Source organism: Rhincodon typus, chromosome 2 (assembly GCF_021869965.1).
Source record: "Rhincodon typus isolate 14 chromosome 2, sRhiTyp1.1, whole genome shotgun sequence".
Classification (NCBI taxonomy): domain Eukaryota; kingdom Metazoa; phylum Chordata; class Chondrichthyes; order Orectolobiformes; family Rhincodontidae; genus Rhincodon; species Rhincodon typus.
Window position 1 is genome coordinate 78,869,187 of NC_063333.1, and position 25,000 is coordinate 78,894,186.

A 25,000-nucleotide genomic window follows, 5' to 3' on the forward strand; every position below is an offset into this window, starting at 1 on the left:
GAAAAAATTGAGGGTACTGACATTGTAATAATCTTCGATGGAAACAGTCATCAGAAGCTAGGCTAAATTTAAATCATAGGATCACAATTGTCAATAGTGCAGAAGCAGGCCAGTTTTTCGTTTATTTCTGCATTGCAAATGGTGAGCCATAGATTTAAGACATAACTAGAAATACATCGAACAACTCTTTCACTGAGTTGCAGCAAGACTTTGGTTTTCAGATTTGCAAAATTCAGCAAAATATTAATTATTGCATATTTTAAATTGGCTTGCTACTTTATCTACATTATATTATGTATATTTATTATGTCACTTGTGTTAACCATCTTTATTTTACCATACTCATTTTTTAAAAATTCCAAACAATTGCATAGAGATTTCCTATTCAAATACAAAGAACATGTATTCTCCGTGAACGTATTGTAAGAAGTATGAGCAGGAATGGATTATAAGGCCTGTTAAGCCTGCCCCGTTATTCAGTACAATCCTGGTTGATCGTCAGCATGAATTCCACTTCCTTTGATTCCACGAGAGAATAAAAATCTACCTATCTCGTCCTTAAATACAATGACGATGAAACCTCCACAACTATGAGATAGAGAATTCCAAAGAATCACATCCCTTTGAGTTTAGAAATTTTATTTAAAAATCTCAGTTCTTAATTATTGTCGTCTTATCCTGAGACTGTGCCCCAGTGACTCTTCAGCCAAGAGAGCAATTTCACAGTGTCAAGCCCCTTCAGAATCTTGTATTTTTCAAAGAGATCCCCTCCCTCATCTAAACTTGGCATGGTACCAGCACAATTCATTGTGATCAGGAAGCAGTCTGATTGGGAAACAACGAATCTAATGAAGCTTTGATACATTGCGTTCGAATACAAGTATAAGCTTCCTTAAGTATGGAGGCTAAAACTGCACACAGTATTCCAAGGGTGGCCTTGCAAAAGCCTTGTACAATCCCAGCAGGACTTCCTTATTACTAATCTTCAGTCTCCTGACACTAAAGGCCAACATGCCAAATGCTTTCATAATTGCTCACTGTGCCAGTGTGGTAACCAGATATATTTGTACAAATACACCCAAGTCTCTATGAACATCAACATTTACAAGTTTCCTGTTTTTAAAAAATGCTGATTCTCTATTCTTACTATCAAAGTGAATAAGATCGTGCCTCCCACAAAATAACCTGTCTGCTCTCATGTAGCTCACTCAATCTGTAAAAATACTTTCTGCAACATGTTTGTGTCCTCCTCACAGACTATATTACCACCAAGCTTTGTATTGTCAATAATCATAACTACATTACTATTAGTCTGTAAGGCTAATTCATTAACATTGGGTGTAAGTACAGTAGCTGTGGTTCTAGACATAACCTGCCAATGTAAAAATGTCCCATTTTTCCCTGCTCAGCTCCCTGTTCATTAACAAATCCCCTGTGCATGTTTAATGTAATTCCCTCCAATTCAGTGAGTCCTTGTGTAGCATCTTTTGGAAATTCAACTACGTTTACTGATTCCCTTTGTCTGCTGTCCTGCTTGCATTCTAAAGAAATTCTAGTAAATTTGACAAACGTGATTTCTATAAAACCATGTTGATTTTGATTGTAATGTGATTTTTTAAAATAAGAAATTCCAGAATTTCCCAGATGATTGATGTTAGTAACTGGCCTGTACAGTTCCCTGTTCTGTTTTTTTTCTCATACCTTGGATAAAGAAATTACACTTGCTAACTTCCAATCTGCTGGGACCGTTCTAGAATTTAGGTAATTATGCAAAATCATGAGCACTGCATCCAGTACTAATTTATAATGTTTGTATTTAAATTATTTGTTACATGATTTAATGTTATTAATTTATTTTAGAATATTTATAACAACAAATGGGACTTTATTTTTCCTCTTCTTTTTCTCACCACCCTTTGTCTCCTTCTTCACTACTGAAACATCAGCATGCTGCAAACTGCATTCCAAAATCAGAACTAAATGGGATTGTTTCTTTGCCCATTGTCAACACACAGTTACAACAATCCTAAGTCAAAAGCCCATCCAATCCGTTTTCCATGTTTAGAACCACTGAAGTCAAATTTAACACTATTGCCACTCCAGCTGAGATCAAATTTTCAGGAAATAAACTCTCTCACATAAAGTAACACAATACTATCATACCACTCAAACTTTTATAGCCTTCATTTCACTACTAATGAAAAAAATGAAAAACATTGCATTATTGAATATTATTTTTGCTTATAGTATAGATTGAGTTCTGACCATGCTGGGCACTGAATAGTATGTGAACTAAAACAGGAAGTGCAAACAGCAGAGTTTAAGCAAATGATTTAATAATATTTAGCAAGTGCCAAATTGTCATTCATAGAGCCACCCTCTGGTCTAACTTGTCCATGCCGACCAGATATCTTAAATAAATCTACTCCCATTTGGTCCATATCCGTTTAAACCTTTGCTATTCATATACCCATCCAGATGCCTTTTAAATGTTGTAATTGTACCAACTTCCACCATGTCCTGTGGCAGCTCATTCCGTAAACGCACCACCCTCTGTGAAAATATTGCCCCTTAGGTCCCTTTTTAAATATTTCCTCTCTCACCTTAAATGTACACCGTCTAGTTTTGAACTCCCCCACCCTGGGAAAAAGACCTTTTTTTGTTTACCCTATCCATGCCCGTCATGTTTTTATAAACCTCTATAACGTCACCCCTCAGCCTCTGACACTCCAGGGAAAATAGCCCCAGTCCATTCAGCCTCTCCCTCTTGCTCAAAATTTCCTTGTAATTTCCCGGCAATCTCCTTGTAAATCTTTTCTGAACCCTTTCAAGCTTCACAACGTCCTTCCTTTAAGAGAAAGATCAGAATTGCATGCAGTATTCCAATAGTGGCCTAACCAATGTCCTGTACAGCTGCAACATGACCTCCCAACTCCTATAATCAATGATTATAGGAACTGCAGATGCTGGAGAATCCGAGACAACAAGGTGCAGAGCTGGATGAACACAGCAGGCTAAGCAGCATCATAGGAGCAGAAAGGCTGACGTTTCGGGCCTAGACCCTTCTTCAGAACAGGTTAGGGAGGCGGGGACGAGCTGGACTGGTTTTGGGATGCGGTAGGGGGAGGGGAGATTTTGAAGCTTGTGAAATCCACATTGATACCATTGGGCTGCAGGGTTCCCAAGCAGAATGTGAGTTCCTGTTTCTGCAACCTTCGGGTGGCATCGTTGTGGCACTGCAGGAGGCCCAGGATGGACATGTCGTCTGAGGAATGGGAGGGGGAGTTGAAATGGTTTGCGACTGGGAGGTGCAGTTGTTTATTGCGAACTGAGCGTAGGTGTTCTGCAAAGGGGTCCCCGAGCCTCCGCTTGGTTTCCCCGATGTAGAGGAGACCACAACGGGTACAGCGGATGCAGTATACCACATTGGCAGATGTGCAGGTGAACATCTGCTTGATGTGGAAAGTCTTCTTGGGGCCTGGGATGGGGGTGAGGGAGGAGGTATGGGGGCAGGTGTAGCACTTCCTGCGGTTGCAGGGAAAAGTGCTGGGTGTGGTGGGACTGGAGGGGAGTGAGGAGCGGACAAGGGAGTCACGGAGAGAGTGGTCCCTCCGGAAAGCAGATAAGGGTGGGGAGGGAAAGATGTCTTTGGTGGTGGGGTCGCATTGCAGATGGCGCAAGTGTCGGAGGATGATGCGTTGGATCCGGAGGTTGTGGGGTGGTACGTGAAGACGAGGGGTATTCTTTTTTGGTTCTTATTGCGTGGACGGGGTGTGAGGGATGAGTTGCGGGAATGCGGGACACACGGTTGAAGGCGTTCTCGACCACTGAGCGGGGGGGGATGTTACGGTCCTTGAAAAACGAGGACAACTGAGATGTACGGGAGTGGAATGCCTCATCCTGGGAGCAGATGCGGCGGAGGCGAAGGAATTGGGAATAGGGGATGGCAGTTTTGCAGGAAGGTGGGTGGGAGGAGGTGTATTCTAGGTAGCTGTGGGAGTCGGTGGGCTTGAAATGGATATCAGTTTCTCGGTGGTTGCCCGAGATGGAGACAGAGAGGTCACACTGACCAATAAAGGCAAGCATACCAAACACCTACACTATGTACCTATCTAGCCTATCAACCTGCAACTCCACTTTCAAGGAACTATGCACCTGCACACCTAGGTCTTTTTGTTCAGCAACACTCCCCAGGACCTTACCGTTAAGTGTATAAGTCTTAAATTGATTTGCCTTTCCAATATGTAGTACCTCACATTTATCTAAATTAAACTCCGTCTGCCCATTTTAAACCATAAATTACAACCCTCTCTCCCAGAATTGTTAACTTTTAGCTTCTTTTCAGAAGTTAACCAGAGGAACCCTCACTCTTCCAAGAAACTCAGAAGTGGGTCATCTGTTATTCAATGCCTTAACTTCTAATAGTGACCTTGAAAATAACATAAGTTAGTTTTAACTATAGTTAATTCCAAGGTTGTTTGAATTGCACTTATTTTCCAGGTTTGTTTGAATTGTGCTTATTTTGGGGTTTCTTATCAATTTCTTAACCAGGTGCCCCAGTTTATCTACATTTATCTTTCAATTTTAGGAGTTAAAGTTTTATATTCTGAAATAGTCTGAATCATCACCTAGATATTCATAATATTCCTGTTTTTTCTCTTCACAACATTTCGTTTTACCATAAATTAAAGGAAATATTTCAAAACATAACCATCCTATAAAGTTTCATATTCATAACATTATTAATATAGAATAGAATTTTGGTAATCAAATAAATTTGCTGTATTGTCAGTGCATTACTTCGAGCACAACAGCACATTAATTGGTGTGGACCATTCATCTTGGTGAAAACAAGAAATAAGTGCAAGGGAAGCCAAAGTTTATATTGAGCTGTCAATATTGAACTGCATAGTGGTGTCATCATTAGTAATGATGGAAATATTGATTTTTTTTTTTTTTTTAACTGTTCTTCATGAAGTCACTGATGTGGACAGAGTGAAAGAGACTTGTAAAGAAATCTTCAGCAGTGATATAGGTAGGACTCGTAATAGAATAGAATGATGAACGTGCAACGATGACCTACGTAGTATGGTATTGCTGTTACTATAAACAGCAAGGATGAACAAAAACTTGAAAGGATAGTTTGAAATCTGTTGAAAATTGGGACTAGTTTATTTCCAAGTTATTGGGAATAGCATAAGAATTCACCATTTGGAAAAGCAACAAGTGAATTAATCCGTGGTTAAAAAAGGATGACAAAAGACAGGCATTCCCACTGTACAATAAGTAAAATTGAAGAGTCAGCCATTCAGGGCTTTGGTATATTCCAAACAATTAGTGTGAAAGAATTAAAGATACAGATCCTACTCCAAGTTAGAAAGGGAAAAAAAAAACAAAATCTGTCTCTTATTCTGTCATATTGTTCTATTTTAATGTGCTATATTAATTGTCTATGTTTATTTAGATTGAGAATTTCTGCCCTATGCTTCCAGTAAGAATAAATGACGTTGCTAATAATGATGCCTTAAAACCCAAGGTGAGAAAGCTGAATCATTAGTATATTTTCAGTGTTTTTTTTAAATAAAGTATTGGAAGCACTAGTTTTTTGTAAGTATAATTCAAATATACATATTTTGAAAGCATATTACACAGTTCACAAGATATTTTTATGCTTTCCATCAGTCATTCTATAAATACAATAAATGCATCTTGAATTTTTTTTATGCTTGTCAGTGATGTTTGTTAATGTGGAATTGGGAAACTCAAACCATTTTTTTTTACAGGCCTCACTCCAAACTCTGTTCCCTCCCAACACTATACCTGTCCTTGATAAGAGACTGAAATTATGCTGGACGTGAACTTTTGCCATATTGGAGAGCTCTCCATCATAGCAAAGATAGCAAAATTGCTGAAAAATAGATGTCCTGCCACCACCTGATGAAGGTTCATCTTGATACGAAACATTGGCTTGAGCTTTCTCCACGGATGCTGCCTGACCTTCTGTGATTTTGAGCATTTTTTTGATCTTCAGTACAGATTCTAGCATCTGCAGTAATTTACGCCTCCTGAATTATTTCTGATATTATTTTTAAGTAGTTTCTTAAGTGCCCATAACCACGTCGAATATCTTCTACCCAACTAACAAGTACCAAAATACTAATAAGCTTAGTCTTCTTACTCACTCACCTAGTTGCAGAGAAGCATGCACACTTAACATGGCTGTTCACTGTATTTAAAGACTTTTGCAGAGACAAGTCTGGCTGCTGCACCCTAGTTCTACATAACGTGGATGCAGGAGAGGCCTCTCCCATAACGCAAAATCCATATTGGTAGTCCCAGGAAAGCTGGCCCAAGTTCAGGAGTGATTAATTATGTGCTGGAATACCAACTAACAGAGCCGAGCAATGGAAGTTGCAGCTATTTGTGCATGTGCCCAAGTTGGACAGTTTCACAAGGCACTGGATGGACGACGAATAAATGACCAGAATTGACTCCTACCTGATACTCCGACTGGAAGATTGCAAGGATAGGGTCAGTAAAGTCACCTACGTTAACAAGATAGATTTACTCGGGGAAACTGGCAGGATCCCTTGATTGCCCATCCAAAGGAAATTTCTGCCTTCATAACTCCAAACAATTTATGCCAGTGTTTAGTCATGCTGTTGGGACTCTGAAATGCTCAAGCTGCCTTTTGAAAGCCAATGAACCAGATAGTGACAGGTTTATCTAATTGTGTAGTGTACCTAGTTGACCTCCTAGTGTACAGCAATACACGGGAAACATACTTAGAACAACTGGAAGTCCTCTTCTAGATATACAGTCAGCTGACCTCATGGTCAGTCTCACAAGAGGGAGTTTAAGGCCCAAGTGACCTTTCTAGGGTACACAGTCACAGTAGGTCAAGGATGAGGACTGCCCAGGGTGACAAAGGTAGAAGTTGTATTACCATTCCCCATTCCTGCAACAAAAGAGGAAATTGACTTTGTTTTTTGGGAATGTGAGAGTTCTCGTGAGAAATTGTCAAACTTCAGAATAGTAGCTGTGCCGCTGACAAACCTGCTACAGTTAAAAGTAAAGATTGCATGAACTGAGAAATGTCAAACTGCTTTCAAAAGGCTGAGGGCCATTTTAACACACAAGGCTGTGCCTGAAGTTCCAAACTTTAAACAAGCTATCAATTTAATCAATATGAGTGACATTGGGATGGGGCTATTCTCCCTCAGAAAGACAAATCTGGAATGGAGAGACCAATTGAGCACTTTGCCAAAAAAAAAACAAACATCAGAGATAATATTCCACAGGAGAGAAGGTAACCCTTAGTTTATTACTGGCTCTCAAATACTGTAATATAAATATCAAAAATGGATACATAGAGATCACCATCTATACTGGCCACAAACCATTAACTTTGTCGAAAAGTTTAGGACCCAGAATGCCAAGTTATTCTGTTGTAGTTCATTCTTTCCAATCGTATCACCTCAAAATCACCCACTTTGCCAGGAAATCAAATGTGATTGCAGGTGCTTAATCCATAATTTAGAGACCCCATTAGAACTGAAAAGATAACCGTTGAGTTTATTCATACGACGTGGGCATTACTGGCCAGGTCATCATTTATTCCCTATGCCTAATTGCCCCAGAGGGAAGTTACGAGTCAACGACAGTGCAGTGGGTCTGGAGTCACGTAGGCCAGACCAGATAAAGACGGCAGATTGCCTTTCCTAAAGGACGTTAGTGAACCAGATGGGTTTTTTTCAGACAATCAACAATGGATTCATGGTCACCATTTGACCCTTAATTCCAGACACTCATTGGATTAAATTTCTGCCATGGTGGGATTTGAACCTGTATCCACAGAACGTTACCTGGGTCTCTGAATTAATAGTCCAGTGACAATACCACTACGCCATCACTTCCCTGACTGTGTGCGCCTCCGGTGACTGCGACATTAGAAGATGAATGTGTGTGTTTGTTTACTTTTTTACATATTGAATTATTTTTCACCCTTTGTAATGTAACGACACTGAATATAATTTCATTTTGTCGTGCAGTGGAAATGTTATGACCACTGGTCAGAATTCTGAAGTACTGTGGATGATTTTTAACTTGTAATTCCAAAATGCTTCTTTAAATGAGGGCTTAGACAAGCAAATCGATTGAAGTTTTCTTGTGGGACTGCACATTCTCATGTGTAGCAGCCTAAATTCAAGCGTTAGCGTGCTTAAAAAACTCTGTCAAGGAACTGCTCCCTAGTCATTGCTGGATTGAAGATAAAGACCTTCTGTTACTTCTGAATGATTCAGGTCAGTTACACAAAAGAAAATAGGAAAACAAAATGAATCTCTCTTACCCTGAATGCTGGAATTTAGTGGCAGCTGAAAGGAATTGGAACTACAGAATTTCAACTAATCCGCAAAACTACGAATTAGGAAACTGGTCAACTGCCAACATCAAGGCCACTGGTAATCTCTACTACAATGGCAGCAATGTTCAACTATCCACTCTTCGTGAACTGACACTGATCTGTATAGCTTTTAACTTTTATCGTTTTAGTCTCCCCAGTTATTTCTGATCTTGTCTGTGTGCATTGCATTACTCATTGTTCTTGCTTTTAGTAATTAATTAAGTAGTTTAATGCTTTTAAAATGTGAGTTAATTGGGTCTGGGAGAAGGGAATCCACAAGGTTTTAAATTAACTTTCTAGTGTCTAACTGAGGGATCATGTGAATAAAGAAGAGCCAGTTCATCCATTTTTGCCTCGAAATTGCAGTATTCTGTCTGGACCAGTAACATAGTAGAGACCCTTCTTTGGGTATGGTCATAGCAGTGTTGTTTATTACAGTAATCACCAGTGCTGTATTTGGGAGAATATCTTTGAACCAAAATTTGCATCAGGAAACAACATTAATCTTGCAAAGAAAATTACGATACTTTATTATTCTTTTTCTTCCACTGTTAGATTATTTTCTGTTTGGTGTTCAGAATCATTATTATTCTATTATTGTTAGGCCAAGGTTGCAACTAGCCTGGATGGTTTGCTGGAAATGCTGGCTGAACGTGAAGAACTCACATGGATCAAGCTAAGAATAGAAAGAATGAAGGAGAACTGGATAAAGGATATGAAAGCATTGGCAAAGAAGCAGAATTTAGAAAATCGACCAAACAAAAAGGTATAACATTATAAATATGTTACCTCAAAATTTGTCTTTTTGTTTTTATAAAAACATTTCATTTCCCATGAGATAATTTGGTTAACATACAACTGCACTTGCGTATGCATCTAAAGATATGATTTTTATATAGTGAACAACTTTTTTAAGGGGTAAAAAGCATACATTTGAAGTGACTATACAGTTTCCATTAATACAGTTGTTTTCAAACATAGGAATATACAACAACTTGCATTTATGTAAAATGTAAATTCTAATGTGTGTGTATATGTAAATTTATATAAATGCCCACCTGGTGGACATGGAACAATGTACCAAAGTACTGAACAAAAATGAGTAATGCAAGACAGAATTTAATTAAAGGAGAAGATGAACGTGGAGAGCAGCTGTTGTTCAGGGAGGGAAATCAAATGTGGCTGTTGATGGAGAAATTGGGTGAAGATGCTAGAGGTATGGAGATTTTGGAGAGAGTGAGGTTGAAGCTTTTGAAGGAGGTTACAGAGATGGGACATATGTGGTTATGCATAGTTCAAACACAAAAAGAAAAGCTTTAGATTTTAGTTGTTGTGAGGTCAAGACCTAGTAAATGTCAGTGAGGCTAGAAATAAAGCGAGACTAGTGTGGGATAAATGACCAAAGATAGTTTTATCCTTTGCCATTCTTGAATAGGATAGAGACCTTGGAAAGATAATATCACAATTTAATAGCATTCCATTTTTGTAATTTGTACTTGGTAAGCCCCTGTGGGTATTCAGTGGTGGTAACTCCCATTTAAGGATTTGCTGTATGCCCTGAGGTAGAGTTTCCACTGGATATAGTACGGTGTTTTTCGATACAAACCCCTCCTTTTGTGGCAGTATTCAATCTTCTATCATTTGATAATGATGAATACAGCAATGGAGAACATTTTACATGTTGTGGAGTTATTAGAACCAGAGAATTAATTGCTGGCCTTTGCACCAGACAAAACCATGAAAACCATTGCTGCACTTACTTAATGGATCTTCTTCATGATCTATGTCATTGACAAGTTTTTGAGCTCTATGAATATGCTGTATGCCTAAACTTTACTATTATTCAGCATTTGAACAACAGCTCTAGGTTGCGGGCCTTCCGAATATTTCCCAGTGAAATACTGGAAAGGCAAAAGCTTTGGTCCCTATCAAAAACTTTGTTCCTGAGCCAGAAGGTCTATCATCCTGAAGAGCCATATCAGACTCAAAACATTAATGCTGTTTCTTTCTCCATAGATCTGAATTTCTCCAGCATTTTGTGTTTGTTTCAGATTTCCAGCATCCACAGTATTTTGATTTAAACTCTTATCATCCTGTCTGACAGCTGTGCGGCTGAATAAAAATAACTTTCACAGTCTTGGTGCTGGACCTTGGGATGAACTTTGACCACATTTGTGCCATCACTAAGACCATCTTTTTCCACCTCTACACTGCTCAATTCCACCTCTGTCTCAGTTCATCTGTTGCTGAAATGTTCATCCAAACATTTTTCACATCCAGACCAACATAATCCTGACCAGTCTACCATACTGTATCATCTATAAACATGAAGTTGTTCAAAATTCTACTGCTTATGTCCGAATTCACACCTAGTCATGGTCACCAATCATCATGATTTGGGCCACTCGTTAAGCAAGAGCTTGATTTTAAAATTTGAATCTATTTTAAAATCCTTCTATGCCTTACCTTCCTTATCCATGTCATCTCCTTCACCCCTACAAACCAAGAGATTGAATCATATTCTTGCCTTTGAGCCTTTGTGATTTTACTTGCTCCAACCATACTTCAGCTGCCAATGCCCTAAGCTTTGGAACTCCCTTCTTAAACCTCTTCTTCTCTTTCCTACTTTAAGACCCTTCTTCAAATCTCCACCATTACTTCCTATGCAATTTCTTACCAATTTTTGTTTGATGGGTTTTCCTATGGAGTAATTTGAAACCTTTTATTGCATTAGACATGCTGTATAATTACAAACTGTTAGTGTTCAGAACACTATGTTATGTCCATTTTAACCATTGTTCCCCAGTCACGGTTGTAAATATTTTGCCCTTAGACCTGGTACAGCTAAGTACCACAAATGCCAATTAAAGATGACTTATTATATATTTAAATATTTTGTGTTACAATAAGCTTGGTATTGTAATTTTGCTCGTAATGTGTAGTTAGTGCAGGTATTTTTACTAGTTAGCATTTATGCAAATGTGTCAGAGAGGTCGACCAGCAGTAATGAACACACATCGCATCGCTAAAAGGAGACTTGTACTGAAATAGACCAGATTTAGCCTCTCTGGCAAGTTGACTTGATATCTAATGTCTGTAAGCTTTAGACCATTCAAAGCATTGGTATGATGAGGAATATAGCAAACTGTCAGTTTGCATATATGATAGTGGGGTTGAGTAGAGTGGCGAAACTCAGACTGCAACTTTTGGAGTTCCAAATTTGACCACACTGCTGCCTCGAACTAAAGTTGCGATAGAGTTCCTGTATGAATAACAGTGATCAACATTAATCTTATTTTTACAGCAATTTATAAGGTCATTGCCACCAATATCTCAAAACAAGCTTAAAAATCTGAACATATAATATGTTTTTGAATGCAGAAAGCATCAGAGTTCCTTAGCTGGTACAATAAATGTGAGCAAGAGTATTGAAGGTGAAACAACACTTACCTCTTCATCTTAACGCTCCAGGGGAAAAAAAAATCAAATTTTAAGTAGTGAAATCATTTCAGTTGCAGCAAGAACTCTCCAAATTGAACAATCCTGGGAAAGTCAGGAGTTGGCAGATTGTAAACTGAAAATGTTATGCCATTCAACTTTCCTACCGTCTTGAGTTCCAGGATCCTCTTGGTATCCTGTCTCTAGGTTGGATGGATCATCCCTCAGCAATCTCTATCCACCTACCTGTTTGGTTAATAAGATAATCATCATTCCCCCACTTGTGCGAGAGCTCACCTCACTGCAGCCCCTCAGATCCCCCAGCAGAACCTCATGGTAAGAGAAACCCCCAAGGAACACCATGTTTCTATATTTGCTGCAGTATCAAACATCCAAGAGCTGGTGAGTTTGTGAAACACAAGTTGCAGTTCCTTTTAAATTGGAATCCTTTCTCGACCGGAAACGAAATTTCCCGCTTGCTTCCTTAATTTACCTCAGAAACCAGGGCATTTTAATGCTGTGGCTCAGAGGAAAATGTTTTGGCTAAGCTTGTCAATTACTAAATCTGTTTCCTAACCCACAAATTTTCTTGCCTTTTCTGCAGGAGCTGAAATCACAATATTCTGCCCAATGATTATGCCTCCACCCTGTTGGAGAGGAACAGTCACAATGAACAACAAAACTATTGTACTAAGAGACATAAAATATTTTTCCTCTAAAACTCTATATCTTAGGATATAATTCCAATGCTGGTAGCAAAGTGCCATTAGCTTGCCCAACTACTCCTCTTGCTTGGGCCTAAACAGTATCAGCAGACCCTTCAACCAAATGGTGCTTTCTGTTCTATCTCAATTGTGTCGTCATCTAGTATTGGCCACATACAAAAATTTGCATGTTTTATAACAGAAGCCACTGTTTGGTAACCAGAAGCAAGTAGTAAATGGTCCCTTTTTGTCAAACAGGAGCTTTCTTGCCTATATATTTGCGTACATTACCTGTGCTTTTACAGTGAGCTGTTAGGGATGCTCCATTGAAGTCAAGTGTAAGCAAAATACAATAACAGATCTAATGCACTTTCATAAGGGTCACCAGACCCAAACATTAACTCTGATCTTTCTTCACAGATGTTGCCAGACCTGCTGAGCTTTTCCAGCAACTTCTGTTTTTGTCACAGAAATAAAAGCTAATTGCACCTTTCAAACTTTAAATTAGAGCATTAACAACCATGATGCTTTAAAATTTGATTTCGTATAAAATCATGAAAACAAGAACTAATCATTTCTCTTTATTGTCAGATTTTACTTCATTTAGGCCTTTTGACAAAGGAGTCAGGATTTAAGATAGCCGAGAATGTCTTCAAAGGAGGCCCACTTGGGGAATTGGTGCAGTGGAGTGACCTCATTGCCTCAGTGTATTTATTAGGTCACAACTTGATGCTTTCTACATCAGTAAATGAGTTAAAAGGGTAAGCTATGCTGAACAAGACACAAGTCTCCTAAAAATATGTGGCAAAAAATAACACACAGAGCTGAATAAAAGAATTGTCTATATGCTGACATGTTTCAGCTGGGTACAGTCCCTACTTAAAATTATCTTGCTGTGAATAATGATGTAATGAACGCTAACACTGAAAACTAAAGTAGAAACTATTTCTTTATATAAATGCAAAAACAAATGTGGGACTAAATGTAGAATATAACCGAATTTAGATCACAAGATATAGAAACAGAATTAGGCCATTCGGTCCATCAAGTCTGCTCTGCCAATTGATCATGGCTGATTTGTTTCTCAGCCCCATTCTCCTGCCTTCTCCCCATAACCCTTGATTCCCTTACCAAACAAGAACCTCTTAAATACACTCAAATGACTTGGCCTCCATAGGCCTCTGTGGCAATGAGTTCCACAGATTAACCACCCTCTGGCTGAAGAAATTCCTCCTCCTCTCAGTTCGAAAGTGTTGTCCCTTCACTCTGAGGCTGTCACACAAACCTAGTATGTTTACTGATGGAATGTGTAAATGTATAATATACATACTGATACTGTATGTTATTTTTTTGGATGGATAAAGTGGCATTAAGAAGCAGTTGAGTGCATGGTTCACAGTGTGAGGCTATATGCACTGACAACATCTCCTCTGGCATTGCAGACTCATGCCTCGGAGCAAACTGCTTCCAGAACCAGTTGTTGCAGGACAGCTATTACACTGGCTCCTTCCTGACAACAGAAAGTTGTTCAGTTGTGTCCTATCCACAAAAATAATCTAATCTAATCTAACCAATTATCACTGAAATGCTTTCTGATGACTGTCATGAACTTACAGCAATATAAATGTAGCAGCAGATGGTAGACAACTGAGGTGTAGAAAGTAATGCAACATTTATGACTGACACGTTAAATAGATTTTTTTATGGAAAGGTATGTGGCTTTACTGTTTACCTCCCACATATTGAAGAGAAAATGTTTATTTTTCCTCAAATTCTCTTTCTCTTAATCACTTTAGTCATAAAACACATTTTGCCCTCTCTAAAGTTTGTTTAAGATGCATTTTATCGCAACTCTCCTTCAAAATTCTTTTATTAATTTACATAACCGTATTTTTAAGAATACTTGTCTTGCTGTATGTTATTCCTCCAATGTGTTATGAAGTTGATGATGGGAAACAGTTTCAACCCAGTGGACTCCTTGGGATGGATTTTACATAATAAAATATGGTCAGTGGTTTGTCCACTGCCTGCCCATCCAGTCCTGACCATGTCCCCAGAATAAGCAACCCTCCTGCCCTTTTGAAAAATGTAATTAACAATGAATTGAACTTGTCAGCAAACCAACTGTTCCAAGTATTACTCTGCTGACACATTGATACAGTTGGAAGGAAAGTTGGGTGTATCTTTTATGGGGTGCTGTGTGGCGTTGGGAGCAAGCACTAAGATGATACAACACCTCCTCTTTGAGGCCCTGCTTGAGCTCCCAATCCATTTCCCCTCCAGTTCCTTAATGTCTGTCCTGATGCCTTTCCTGCCCTGAAAGCCCAGTGCTTAATGTTAATTTGAGGTCCATTGCTGTATTCCTTGCAGTCCCTGCACTGCTCAGTACCGGGTTCTGGTACTGCTGGAGCAGCTAGCTAATCTGATTGGCAGGTAGTTATCAAGGGCAGCAATTCCTCTCTCTGACAGGGAAGTACCTCTTTCTGCTCATTAAGGCCACACACAGTGTGTAACCACTATGGGATGCCTTTTTTTAAAAGTTGGTCACTTTGAAACAACCTTTTGTAATGGTAAATGAGGGAGAAATGAGCAATATGCATTCCTCCCTCCCCCACCTTAAAATTCAGCCACTCAAGTTTTGTATTTCATTACATATGTACGGTAAAGGCTGAGCTCTTCATAGTTTGGGTAACGCCCTGCAATCTTCTTGCATGTTTCCTAGAAGTTAGTTTGATGGAGAAGTGGCAAAAACCTGTTAACAGGTTAACTAACAAATCAGATTGATTAACTAGCATAGGAACAGGAGTAGATCATTCAGCCACTCGAGCCTGTTCCACCATTCTATGACATCATAGATGATTCATGGCCGAACTGTACATATCTGCCTTTGGCCCATATCCCATTTTGCTTTACAAACCTTTATCTATCTTAGACATAAAATTAACAACTGATGCACCATCCACTGCCATTTGTGGAACAGAATTCCAAACCTCTACCACCCTTTATGTAAAGAAGTGCTTCTGAACATCTTTCCTGGACAGTGTGGTCTTAATTCTGCTGGTCCTAATTCTCAGATTATGCCCGTTGTTCTAGAATCCCAAACCAGTGGAAATAGTGTATCTTTATCTTTGTCTTCCCTGTCTTTTCCTGTTAATACCTTGAAAACTTCAATCAGATAACCCCTTAACCTTCTAAATTCTAGAGGAAACAGACCTAATTTGTATAATCTTGCCTCATAACTTAAACCCTGAAGTCCAGATATGAGTTTCGTAACTTTGTTGTAATTCCTCCAAGACTAATATATCTATCTTAAAGTGTGATGTCCAGATCTGCTCAGACTCTACGTAGAGTCTAAGCAGGGTTTTATTTTCATAACTGTAGCATAACCTCTGCATCCCTATACTCCAGTCCTCTAGATTAAAAGGCCAGCACTCCATTAGCTTTCTCGATTATTTTCTGCAACTGTTCATGACATTTTAAAGATCTAAGTACCTGAACCCCCAAATCTGTTTGTACAGCTGCTGTTCTTAACAACATACCATCTACAAAGTCCCCTGATCTGTCCTCCTTTGGTCCAGAATGGATAACCTCACATTTACTTACATTGAACTGCTATAATTTTGCCCACTCACTTAATCTATCAATATTCCTTTGTAATTTTAATATGATCAAATACACTGTCTACGATGCTGCCTAACTTTGTGTCATCAGCAAATTTGGATATATGACTTTCGATGCCATTATCTAAGTCCTTACAAATAATGTGTATAATAGAAGCCCTAACACTGATCGTTGTGGGACACCACTGGTCACATCCTGCCAATTTGAGTACCTACCTGTTATCCCTACTTTCTGTCACCTGCCATGCAACCAATTCCCCACAAAATGGATTTTCACTTCATGGGCACATTGTCATAAAGACCAAAATTTAAAGTACCTTGGATAATAAAGGCATAGAACCTGCAAGTTAATTCAAATGGTTCGGTGTTTAACAGCTCCCATCTGCCAAATGTAACAGTACTTTTACTTAATTTGGATTAGTTACTTGAGCATCTTGACTGGAAATAAAGATGGATGTCCAATCAGGGGACCAAAGCTATTGGACCTAATATACATTGACATTGTTGGGTTAAAACAACTGCAAACTGTACTAGGAGGATCTTTCACCCACTATCGGTAAGACTATACCATCTTTATGCTTCTGTTAATTTCATGATAGAAAACAGCATATTCTATCTTTTGAGATATTAAGAACTGCAGATGCTGGAGCTGGAGGAACACAACAGGCCAGGCAGCATCAGAGGAGCAGGAAAGTTGTCATTTTGGGTCTGGACAAGGGTCTTCTTCAGAAGTGTCACAGGAACTGACACACTAACTCTGCTTTCTCTCCACAGATGCTGCCAGACCTGCTAAGTTTTTCCAGAAATTTGAGTTTGTTTGTTTCATAAAATAGTCTTGAAATACTGTTGATAGTATATACTGACCACACAGTTGATTGAATGGTGATAAGTGGTTCCAACAAAAATAAAGTGAAGAACTGAATTGAGCTTTCTTCTTTCAGTGTTTAGAATGAAATAATATTGAAGTCAAGAGTTTTGCAAAGTGCAACTAAAATATGCAGATAAAGGATAGTGATTTGTTCCAAAATCTGATGTATCCAATGGAAGAAATTTGGAACAGTTATTATTACAGCATTTTCAACAGTTACGTGAACGCTATGAGAATTTTAAATTGCTCCACATTCACACACATTTTTTGCAAGTTCAGAATTAAGTATTCAAAATTGATAAATCAGTCTTTTGAGGTATTGCATTTTGGTACAACAAACAAGGGTAGGGCTTAGACAATTAACGGTAGAGCCTTGGATAATATCGTAGAACAGAGGGACCTAGGGTGCGGGTATGCAATTCTTTGGAAGGTTGCGTCACATATAGACAGGATGATTAAAAAGGTATTCAGCATGCTTGCCTTCATTGCTCAGTCCTTTGAGTACAGGAGTTGGAAAGTCATGTTGAGGTTTTACAGAAAATCGGTGAGGCCTCTTCAGGAATACAGTGTTCAGTTCTAGTCGCCCAGTTATAGGAAGGATATTATCAAGCTGAAGAGGGTTCAGAAGAGATTTACCAGGATGTTGCTAGGTATGGAAAGTTTGAGTTATAAAGAAAGGCTGGACAGGCTGGCACTTATTTCACTGGAGTGTAGGAGGTTGAAAAGCGACCTGATAGAAGTTTATAAAATAACGAGAAATATAAATACAGTTAATGGTAGTTGTCGTTTCCCTAGGATGGGGATGGGGGATTTCAAGACTAGGGGGCATATTCTTAAGGTGAGAGGAGAGAGATTTTAAAAAAGACGAGCAAATCTTTTACACAGAGGGTGGTTCACGTGTGGAATGAATTTCCTGAGGAAGTGGTGGATGCGGGTGCAATTGCAATGTTTAAAAGACATTTGGATAGATACATGAATAGGAGAGGTTTAGAGTGATAGGGGCCAGGAGCAGGCAAGTGGGACTAGTTTAGTTTGGGATTATGTTCGGCATTGATTAGTTGAACTGAAGGGTCTGTTTACGTGCTGTCTGACTCTTAAAGAACACTCATTGTCTCCCTGATAATCTGGAAATTTTGATCATCATGCCACTATTTTTCATACTTCTTGCGTCCTTTCTTAGATGCTTGTTGAGGGTTCTTGATTCTTTTGGAACTGAACCGGAATTTAACCATGCTGAATATGCCAAGAGAAAGAACCATGGATCCCCCTGGGGCAAACTGAATCTAATTCCTAAGCAGTTTTACAACATGTTCCGTAAGTAAATACATGTAGAACTCATTCTAGGGCTTTGTATTTCAAATAAATTACTGAATGTCTTAGCATACACACATGTAGTATACCATAAATAATATGCAGCTCTAGATAGTTCTAATTTTTGCAATCTCTGCAAACATTTTTATGTAAAGCACGCTTTGTAGCACGTCGATTGCATATATTTTTTGTATGTAATTTGTTTGCTCAAACCCAAATCTAGATTTTAGATCAATTCAACATAAAATTTTACATGATAAAACCAAAAAAAATTTTAAATGTTGAGGTATTTTTTGAGTGTTTTTTAACTTCATTCCGGCGATGTAGGTTTTGCTGGTTGGGCGACGTATATTGCCACCCTCTGTCTTTGAGAAGGCAGTAGTGAGCTGCTTTCATGAACTGTTGCAATCTGTTTGATGTAGGTACACCTACAATGTTGTTAGGGAGGGAGTTCTCGGATTTTTGACTCAATGACAGTGCAGGAACAGCAATATATTTCCAATTCAGGATGATGAGTGACGGGGAAAGGAATTGTATCTGCTGCCGTTCTCCTTTTGAGATGATAGCACCTTCCAAAATCATGATGACTATCCAAAGAGCCTTGGTGAATTTGTGCACACTGCTGCTATTGTGTATGGCTGATGAAGGAAGTGAATGTTTCAGGACATGGGGCCAGTCAAGGAGACTGTGTTTTCCTGGATGGTGTCAAGATTCTTGTGTTGTTGGAGTTGCACATCCAGGCAAGTGGATAATATCCCGCCATACTCCTGAATTGTGCCTTTTAGGATGGTGGACAGGCTTTAGGGTGTCAAAGGTGAGTTTCCAGCTGGATTTCTAGCCTCTGACCCGCTCTTGTAGCTGCAGTGTTTATATGACCAGTCAAGTTTTGTTTCTGATCAAAATTAATTTCCAGCTAGTTGATAGTGAAGATTTATCAATGGTAATCCTATTCAATTTCAAGGGAAAGATGGCTAGATTCCCCCTTTTAGAGAAAAAGCTAATTTTGTTACTGCAGATAGATCCTTCTGTGACTTGTTTGAATATGAATGGCATTGAAATGAGCAAAGAGTTAGAGAGGAAATTCTGCAATATTGTTTTCCGGAACAGTTCCAAGTTAGCATAATGAATAACTTGAAGTGAAATTTGAGGTGATGGTCTTAATATTGGCTGTCATCCTTGTCCTTTTAAGTGATAGAGGTTGCAAATTTAGAAGGTGCTAAGAGCCTGTAATAAGAGTTGCTGTGGTGCACCTTGTAGATAGTACACTATGTTGCACCCACTCTGCATCACTTATGGTGGGACTGAATGTTTGGGGTGGTACGTAAAGTACAAATGGTGGGCTGCTTTGTATTGGAGTATCAAACTTCTTGGTTATTGGTGAAGCTGCACGTTTCCAATCAAATGAAGACTTCCATCACATTCCTGAGTGGTGCTGCGTTAATAATCTTCAGACCTTATTTTTGGCAGTGTGTTGTAGCTACAGTATTTAAATGAATAGTACAGTTCAATTTCTGGTCAGTGGTAATTCACAGGATGTTTTTGGTGGGATGGTAATACCATTGAATGATAAGATGAGATGGTTAAATCCCCTCTTGTTGGACACAGTCACTGTCTGTTACTTGTGTGGTCCATTCACATTTGCCCGAGTCTGAAATTTTTTGTAAACAAGCAGATATGGATTATTTCATTATCTGGGGAATTACGAATGGTATTGAGAATCTCCATTTTTGACTTGATAATGTTGAGAAGATCATTAGCAAAGCAGCTGGAAGTTGTTAGGGTTAGGACACTACCCTGAGGTACTAAGGGATCTTGTGATGCATTAATAGTGTCCCTGCCTCTGAGTCAGGAGGCCTAGATCCAAGTACTATCTGCTTCAGAGGTATGTTATAACAACTATGATCGGCTTGATTAGAAAATTCTTCACACTGAGTACATTTCTTCTGTACTCTTGTTACACTCCATGCTTCTTCCAAATGGTGCTCAAAGTGAAGGAGCATTGATTCCATCAGTCAAGGGTGGGTATGCTGATAATAGGTAGCTGTGTCCTTGCTCATGTTTCACCTGATGCCATGAGTTTCCATGAGCCAATGTTGAGAACTTCTGATGCCACTCCTCTGGTGGATCAATGCTGCCAGTGGGATACCCAGGGCTGGAGATGGAGGAATCTAGAATATTGGCTGTAAGGTGTGATTCAATGAACATGTCTATATCAGGCTATTGCTTGTTTATTGGACAGCATTCCCAAATTTAGTCCAAGTTCTCTGATACTGATGAGGGGGACTTTTCAGGATTGATTTGGTGGGTGTGACTTTGTAATTTATAATTCCTAAGTTGGTGCTAGGTGGTCTGTCCAGTTTTTTTTTATTCTTTTGACTTGAGTGTAGGAGTTTGATACAATTGAGTGGCTTGCAAGGCCATTTCAGAGGTCTGTTAGGAGTCAACCAATTTCTTTGTGTCTGGAGTCAAATGTAGGCCAGAAATAGTAAAGAAAGCAGATTTCCTTTTCTGAAGGACATTGGGACGTTAGAATATTTGGGACAAGCTTGGGCCAGAGTTGTTCTGAAACAAAGTTTAGTGGTAACTAAGGCAAGGATGAGGGTTTTGGCAACAGATGAATTGAGGTAAGGGAGAAGTCGGGTGATGTTGCAGAGGTGGAAACAGGCATAGGTATGTCATCATAAGTTCATCTTGGGTCAAGTACGACACCATACTGCTCCCACGCATCGTTTCTGTTTTAAAGTAAACATACTTAACTTTTATTCAGATAAAATATAAATTTTCAATTGTTCCTTAGCTTTTTTTCATTCATCCTGGGACATTAGATTAATGGCATATGGTGAGACTGCACAACTGAAATTCAGCTCGTTAAGTTGTAATAAAAAAAAATCAAAATCAAGCTTTTGGAAAATACCTCATTAGTAAAAAATTAATGTATTAAAAATTATTTTTATTGCATAATGAGAGTTTTGGTGCAGCAGTTTGTGAATTTTTTGTTTGTTTTAACATTTCAAGTTACTGAGCAAAAAGGATTAATGGGGTCAAAAATTCAGAAAATATTTTGACTAATTTTTGATAAAACAATATAAATGTGGACTTTGTCATTTATAATGGAAAAAGAATGTGACAAATGGAAGTACTTAAGATAAATAAATGAATGATATTTGTGAGCATGAATTTCATGATTTACACTAATAAACAGCAGCCCAACTCATTAAGCTTTTGTCACAAGCTAAATAAAAGCTAAGATAGCAAGTGATATCAATTTTACATGGTACATTTCCTTCAAACATGGACTTATCACAGCATATTGTCACTACTCAAGTAACCACATGATATCAGCTCATATCTTTACTGGCCTTGATAAATATTTGTTAATATAAGTTACCAGTTAATGCCTTCAGCATTGTTTAATTTACTGTATTTTCCAACATATTTGCAGCCCATACACCTGATAACAGTTTTTTGGGCTTTGTGGTGGAGGACCGTTTCAACAGTAATAATATTACACTCAATAAGATACCAAGAACTAATAAAGCTCTGATTTATGGTAAACTGGCAGGCTATTGGAAGGTATGTACTGTCTTCTTTTAGCCCTTAAACTGTTGATATTTCCATTGCTTTTTTAATTCTGGAAAATGTACTGCTTATTACAGGTGCTAAAATCTTTGGACTTGTACTTCCTTCTGAGCACTAGCAATGTTGTTACTACTAATGACTTATTCATAAATTATCAGTAAATTTTGTAATGCTTCTAGGATCCTGTTCTATATCATTCACAAATGGTGTGAAAGTAGTGAACTTGCTGTAGGTCTCTATGAATGACTTGATTTTTACCATACCAGAAACAGCATTTTCTATTTTTTCTGTTTCTAGCTTCTGTTGTAAGACAGATTTTTCAGCCGTTTGGAAAATCTGCAAGCTATTCGATCTCTCTGACCATTTCCTGCTAGTCATTTGAGTGAATGTTGTGAAATTGCTTTGATTGTACATACCTCTTATCCAGCAGCTACTTGCAAGAATTTTAGTATGTAGCCTTACATCTAACCATTTTCAGATGACTTTACTGTTTTTCTGAATGTATTATGTCTTTCTTGGAGGCTTAAGTACATCCTGTATAAAGTGACCTTTTTTGGAAAATTAAGCAGTTATAAAAATTTGAAGCCATTGCAAAAATGTCTTGAAATTATACATGCCTTTTTCTAAACATTTGCTGTAACTTAGTGAAGTTATATTAATGATATTTAATTGGAATGTTTTGTTTTAGAAGCTTTGGTTAGCCAAGGTGTGGAATGTCCTATTTCTAGTTATGCTTCCTGATTTTCACAGGACAAATCGTCTTTCCTGGATATTGTCAAAAATTATGCTGAGATCCATGGTACTTTTCATAATGAAAATCATGTCCTTTTACCTAATTTTATAATTAATCATGGGATCCTCAGTGGGCATGACCTTCATCTCTTGCTAAGAGAGACTAAGGTTTGTCAAATATTAACAATTTATGATCATTGGTTATCAATTTTATGGATATGTAGATATTTATGTAGTAGTTTTCTTTGGAACATTTAAGAAAAGACAAATGTACCTTTTCAATTAGAAATATTAATTCATCAAAGTCCAGCGGACTATTCTTTGGGCAAGAATTGTCCCAAGGTAGTCGAATAGAAATGAGATTGCAACTTATGCCTTATCAAATGGCAAGAAACATAAATAGCATACTTAAAATATGGATGAATCAAACTCTTTCCAAGCAAGAAAATGTAAGTTATATCTAACAGAAAAAGTTGCAAAGGGCTCAAACACTCCATACCAGTTATTTTATTAACCTTTGGATTCTTTTATGCGCATAAAGATACAAGGCAGGTAGAGCTCCAATTTAAATATGCAAATAATGCGTCCTCCAGAGGGATGTAATGGAAACTGTTTTGAAAGTATACACTCAATTAAATGTAGTTTTCTGCAGCTCAAAGAACCACCCCAGAAGTCTTTGGATCTTTGTCTATAATCAAACAATGCCCATCAACTGTGATCTTTAACAAGATAATCAACAAATCATTGACTTTAAAATATCTCTTCAATACATTACACTATACATCTCAATCAGTTGTTTTCCTTGGCATGGCATTTTCAGGACACTAGTATTTCAAGAAGTATACACATGTTATATATTTCCATGATTGTACACAGATCATGAGTGCAAAGTCTCGGTACATGAGATTTATTTTACCAGCTGAGGCTGTGGTGGGGTGGGCAGGTGTAGGGAAAAGAAGATGATTTTAATAGCCTAATATTTTCCCAGACATGACAGACACTCTTAAAGCTTAAGAAAGGAATCATTTTCTTAGCCATTAAAATAATTGAAAGTTTTTTGCCAGTAATCTGTATACAAATGCTATCATAAATTTTACCTTGCATTTAAAAAGTATGCACTATCTTCAAAAACTCGTTTGTTTCAAAACACTGAACTAATGTTAGTTGGCTCAAGCTGCAATGATGTAAATTGTACCAATGTTATAAGTGCAGAATTTTTGTTTTAAACATTGGTGTTTTTGTCATATAAATGTCACTTTTACATAACAACCAAGTGCTGGCAACACTTTTTTTCTTGAAAATTGTACACATTCCATCTATCAGGACCTAGTTTCATCTCCACAATTGACATTTTGCTGAGTTGGAGAATGGGAGCTCGTGACCCCATTGCTCATCCTGAGTCGCAAACCATGGTTTAGGAACCCTGAGCTATGAAATTGTAGATATTGAAGAAACAAAATATTTGCCCCTTCAAGATTATGCAAGTTTGAACACTGATGTCTGTTTGGTAATATTCTGGAGATACTAAAGTGCTAGTGATTGTAGACATTCCTCCTTCAAGGGACAGTCTCATTCATCTAGCCAAGATAAAAGTTGTAAAGTTAAGGTTGTTCCTTGATGTTTTGTTAATTCCCAAATGGTGATCAGTCTCATTGATTGCTGTCAAGCTTTTATGTTGTGTGGTCCATATGCAGTGACTGTACATTCAATAAAACTACTAATCAATGAGGCTGAGAAGAAGCAGAAATGAGTTTCACCTCAAATTCTTTCCCACCTGCACTCATAAGCCCACTCCCAACTGCGAGCACCACCGCCAGCATTAAAGCATCACTGCTTTCAGGTTGTGCTCATTCCATGCCCTAAGGAGACCAACATTTCTACTAAAGAACTTGTGTCAGTGCATGTTGTTTGGAAAATGTGTAAAAAAATTTTTCATATGATCAAAGTGATGAATAAAGTATTAATGTGTGAAATAATGGTTTCATCCTTTAGATTTTTGTAGGGCTAGGATTTCCCTATGAAGGCCCAGCACCTCTTGAAGCAATTGCAAATGGCTGCATATTTCTGAATCCAAAATTTAACCCTCCAAAGAGCAGGAAAAACACTAATTTCTTCCAAGGGAAACCAACATTCAGAGAGGTGTTGTATACAAGATATTCATCATTCAGTTTGAGTTGTAGAGTTGTTGAATTAACTTGCCATTTATAAATGTTATACTGCAATGAGAAAATGAGTTTCGTTAATTTCTTTCCTAAATAGGTAATGAAATACTGATTAGTATAATCTCCAAAGATATTGCATGGGGTAATCTATACAATTTGTTTTAGGACAAACCAGGTAGGGA

General features: G+C 38.1%; 1 protein-coding gene across 1 annotated transcript in view; it reads left to right on the forward strand.

The window, feature by feature from the left end:
• Positions 1-4,978: 4,978 nt before the first annotated feature.
• LOC109917938 (alpha-1,6-mannosylglycoprotein 6-beta-N-acetylglucosaminyltransferase A-like) overlaps positions 4,979-25,000 on the forward strand; it is a 21,930-nt gene continuing 1,908 nt past the window's right edge. The window contains exons 1-9 of the mRNA XM_048608407.1: positions 4,979-5,035; positions 5,465-5,536; positions 9,009-9,170; positions 13,138-13,307; positions 16,588-16,722; positions 18,215-18,348; positions 21,788-21,918; positions 22,675-22,824; positions 24,649-24,795. Of these exons, the coding sequence (XP_048464364.1) occupies positions 5,483-5,536; positions 9,009-9,170; positions 13,138-13,307; positions 16,588-16,722; positions 18,215-18,348; positions 21,788-21,918; positions 22,675-22,824; positions 24,649-24,795 (1,083 nt within the window). The 5' untranslated portion in view covers positions 4,979-5,035; positions 5,465-5,482. The remainder of the gene's footprint in view (positions 5,036-5,464; positions 5,537-9,008; positions 9,171-13,137; positions 13,308-16,587; positions 16,723-18,214; positions 18,349-21,787; positions 21,919-22,674; positions 22,825-24,648; positions 24,796-25,000) is intronic.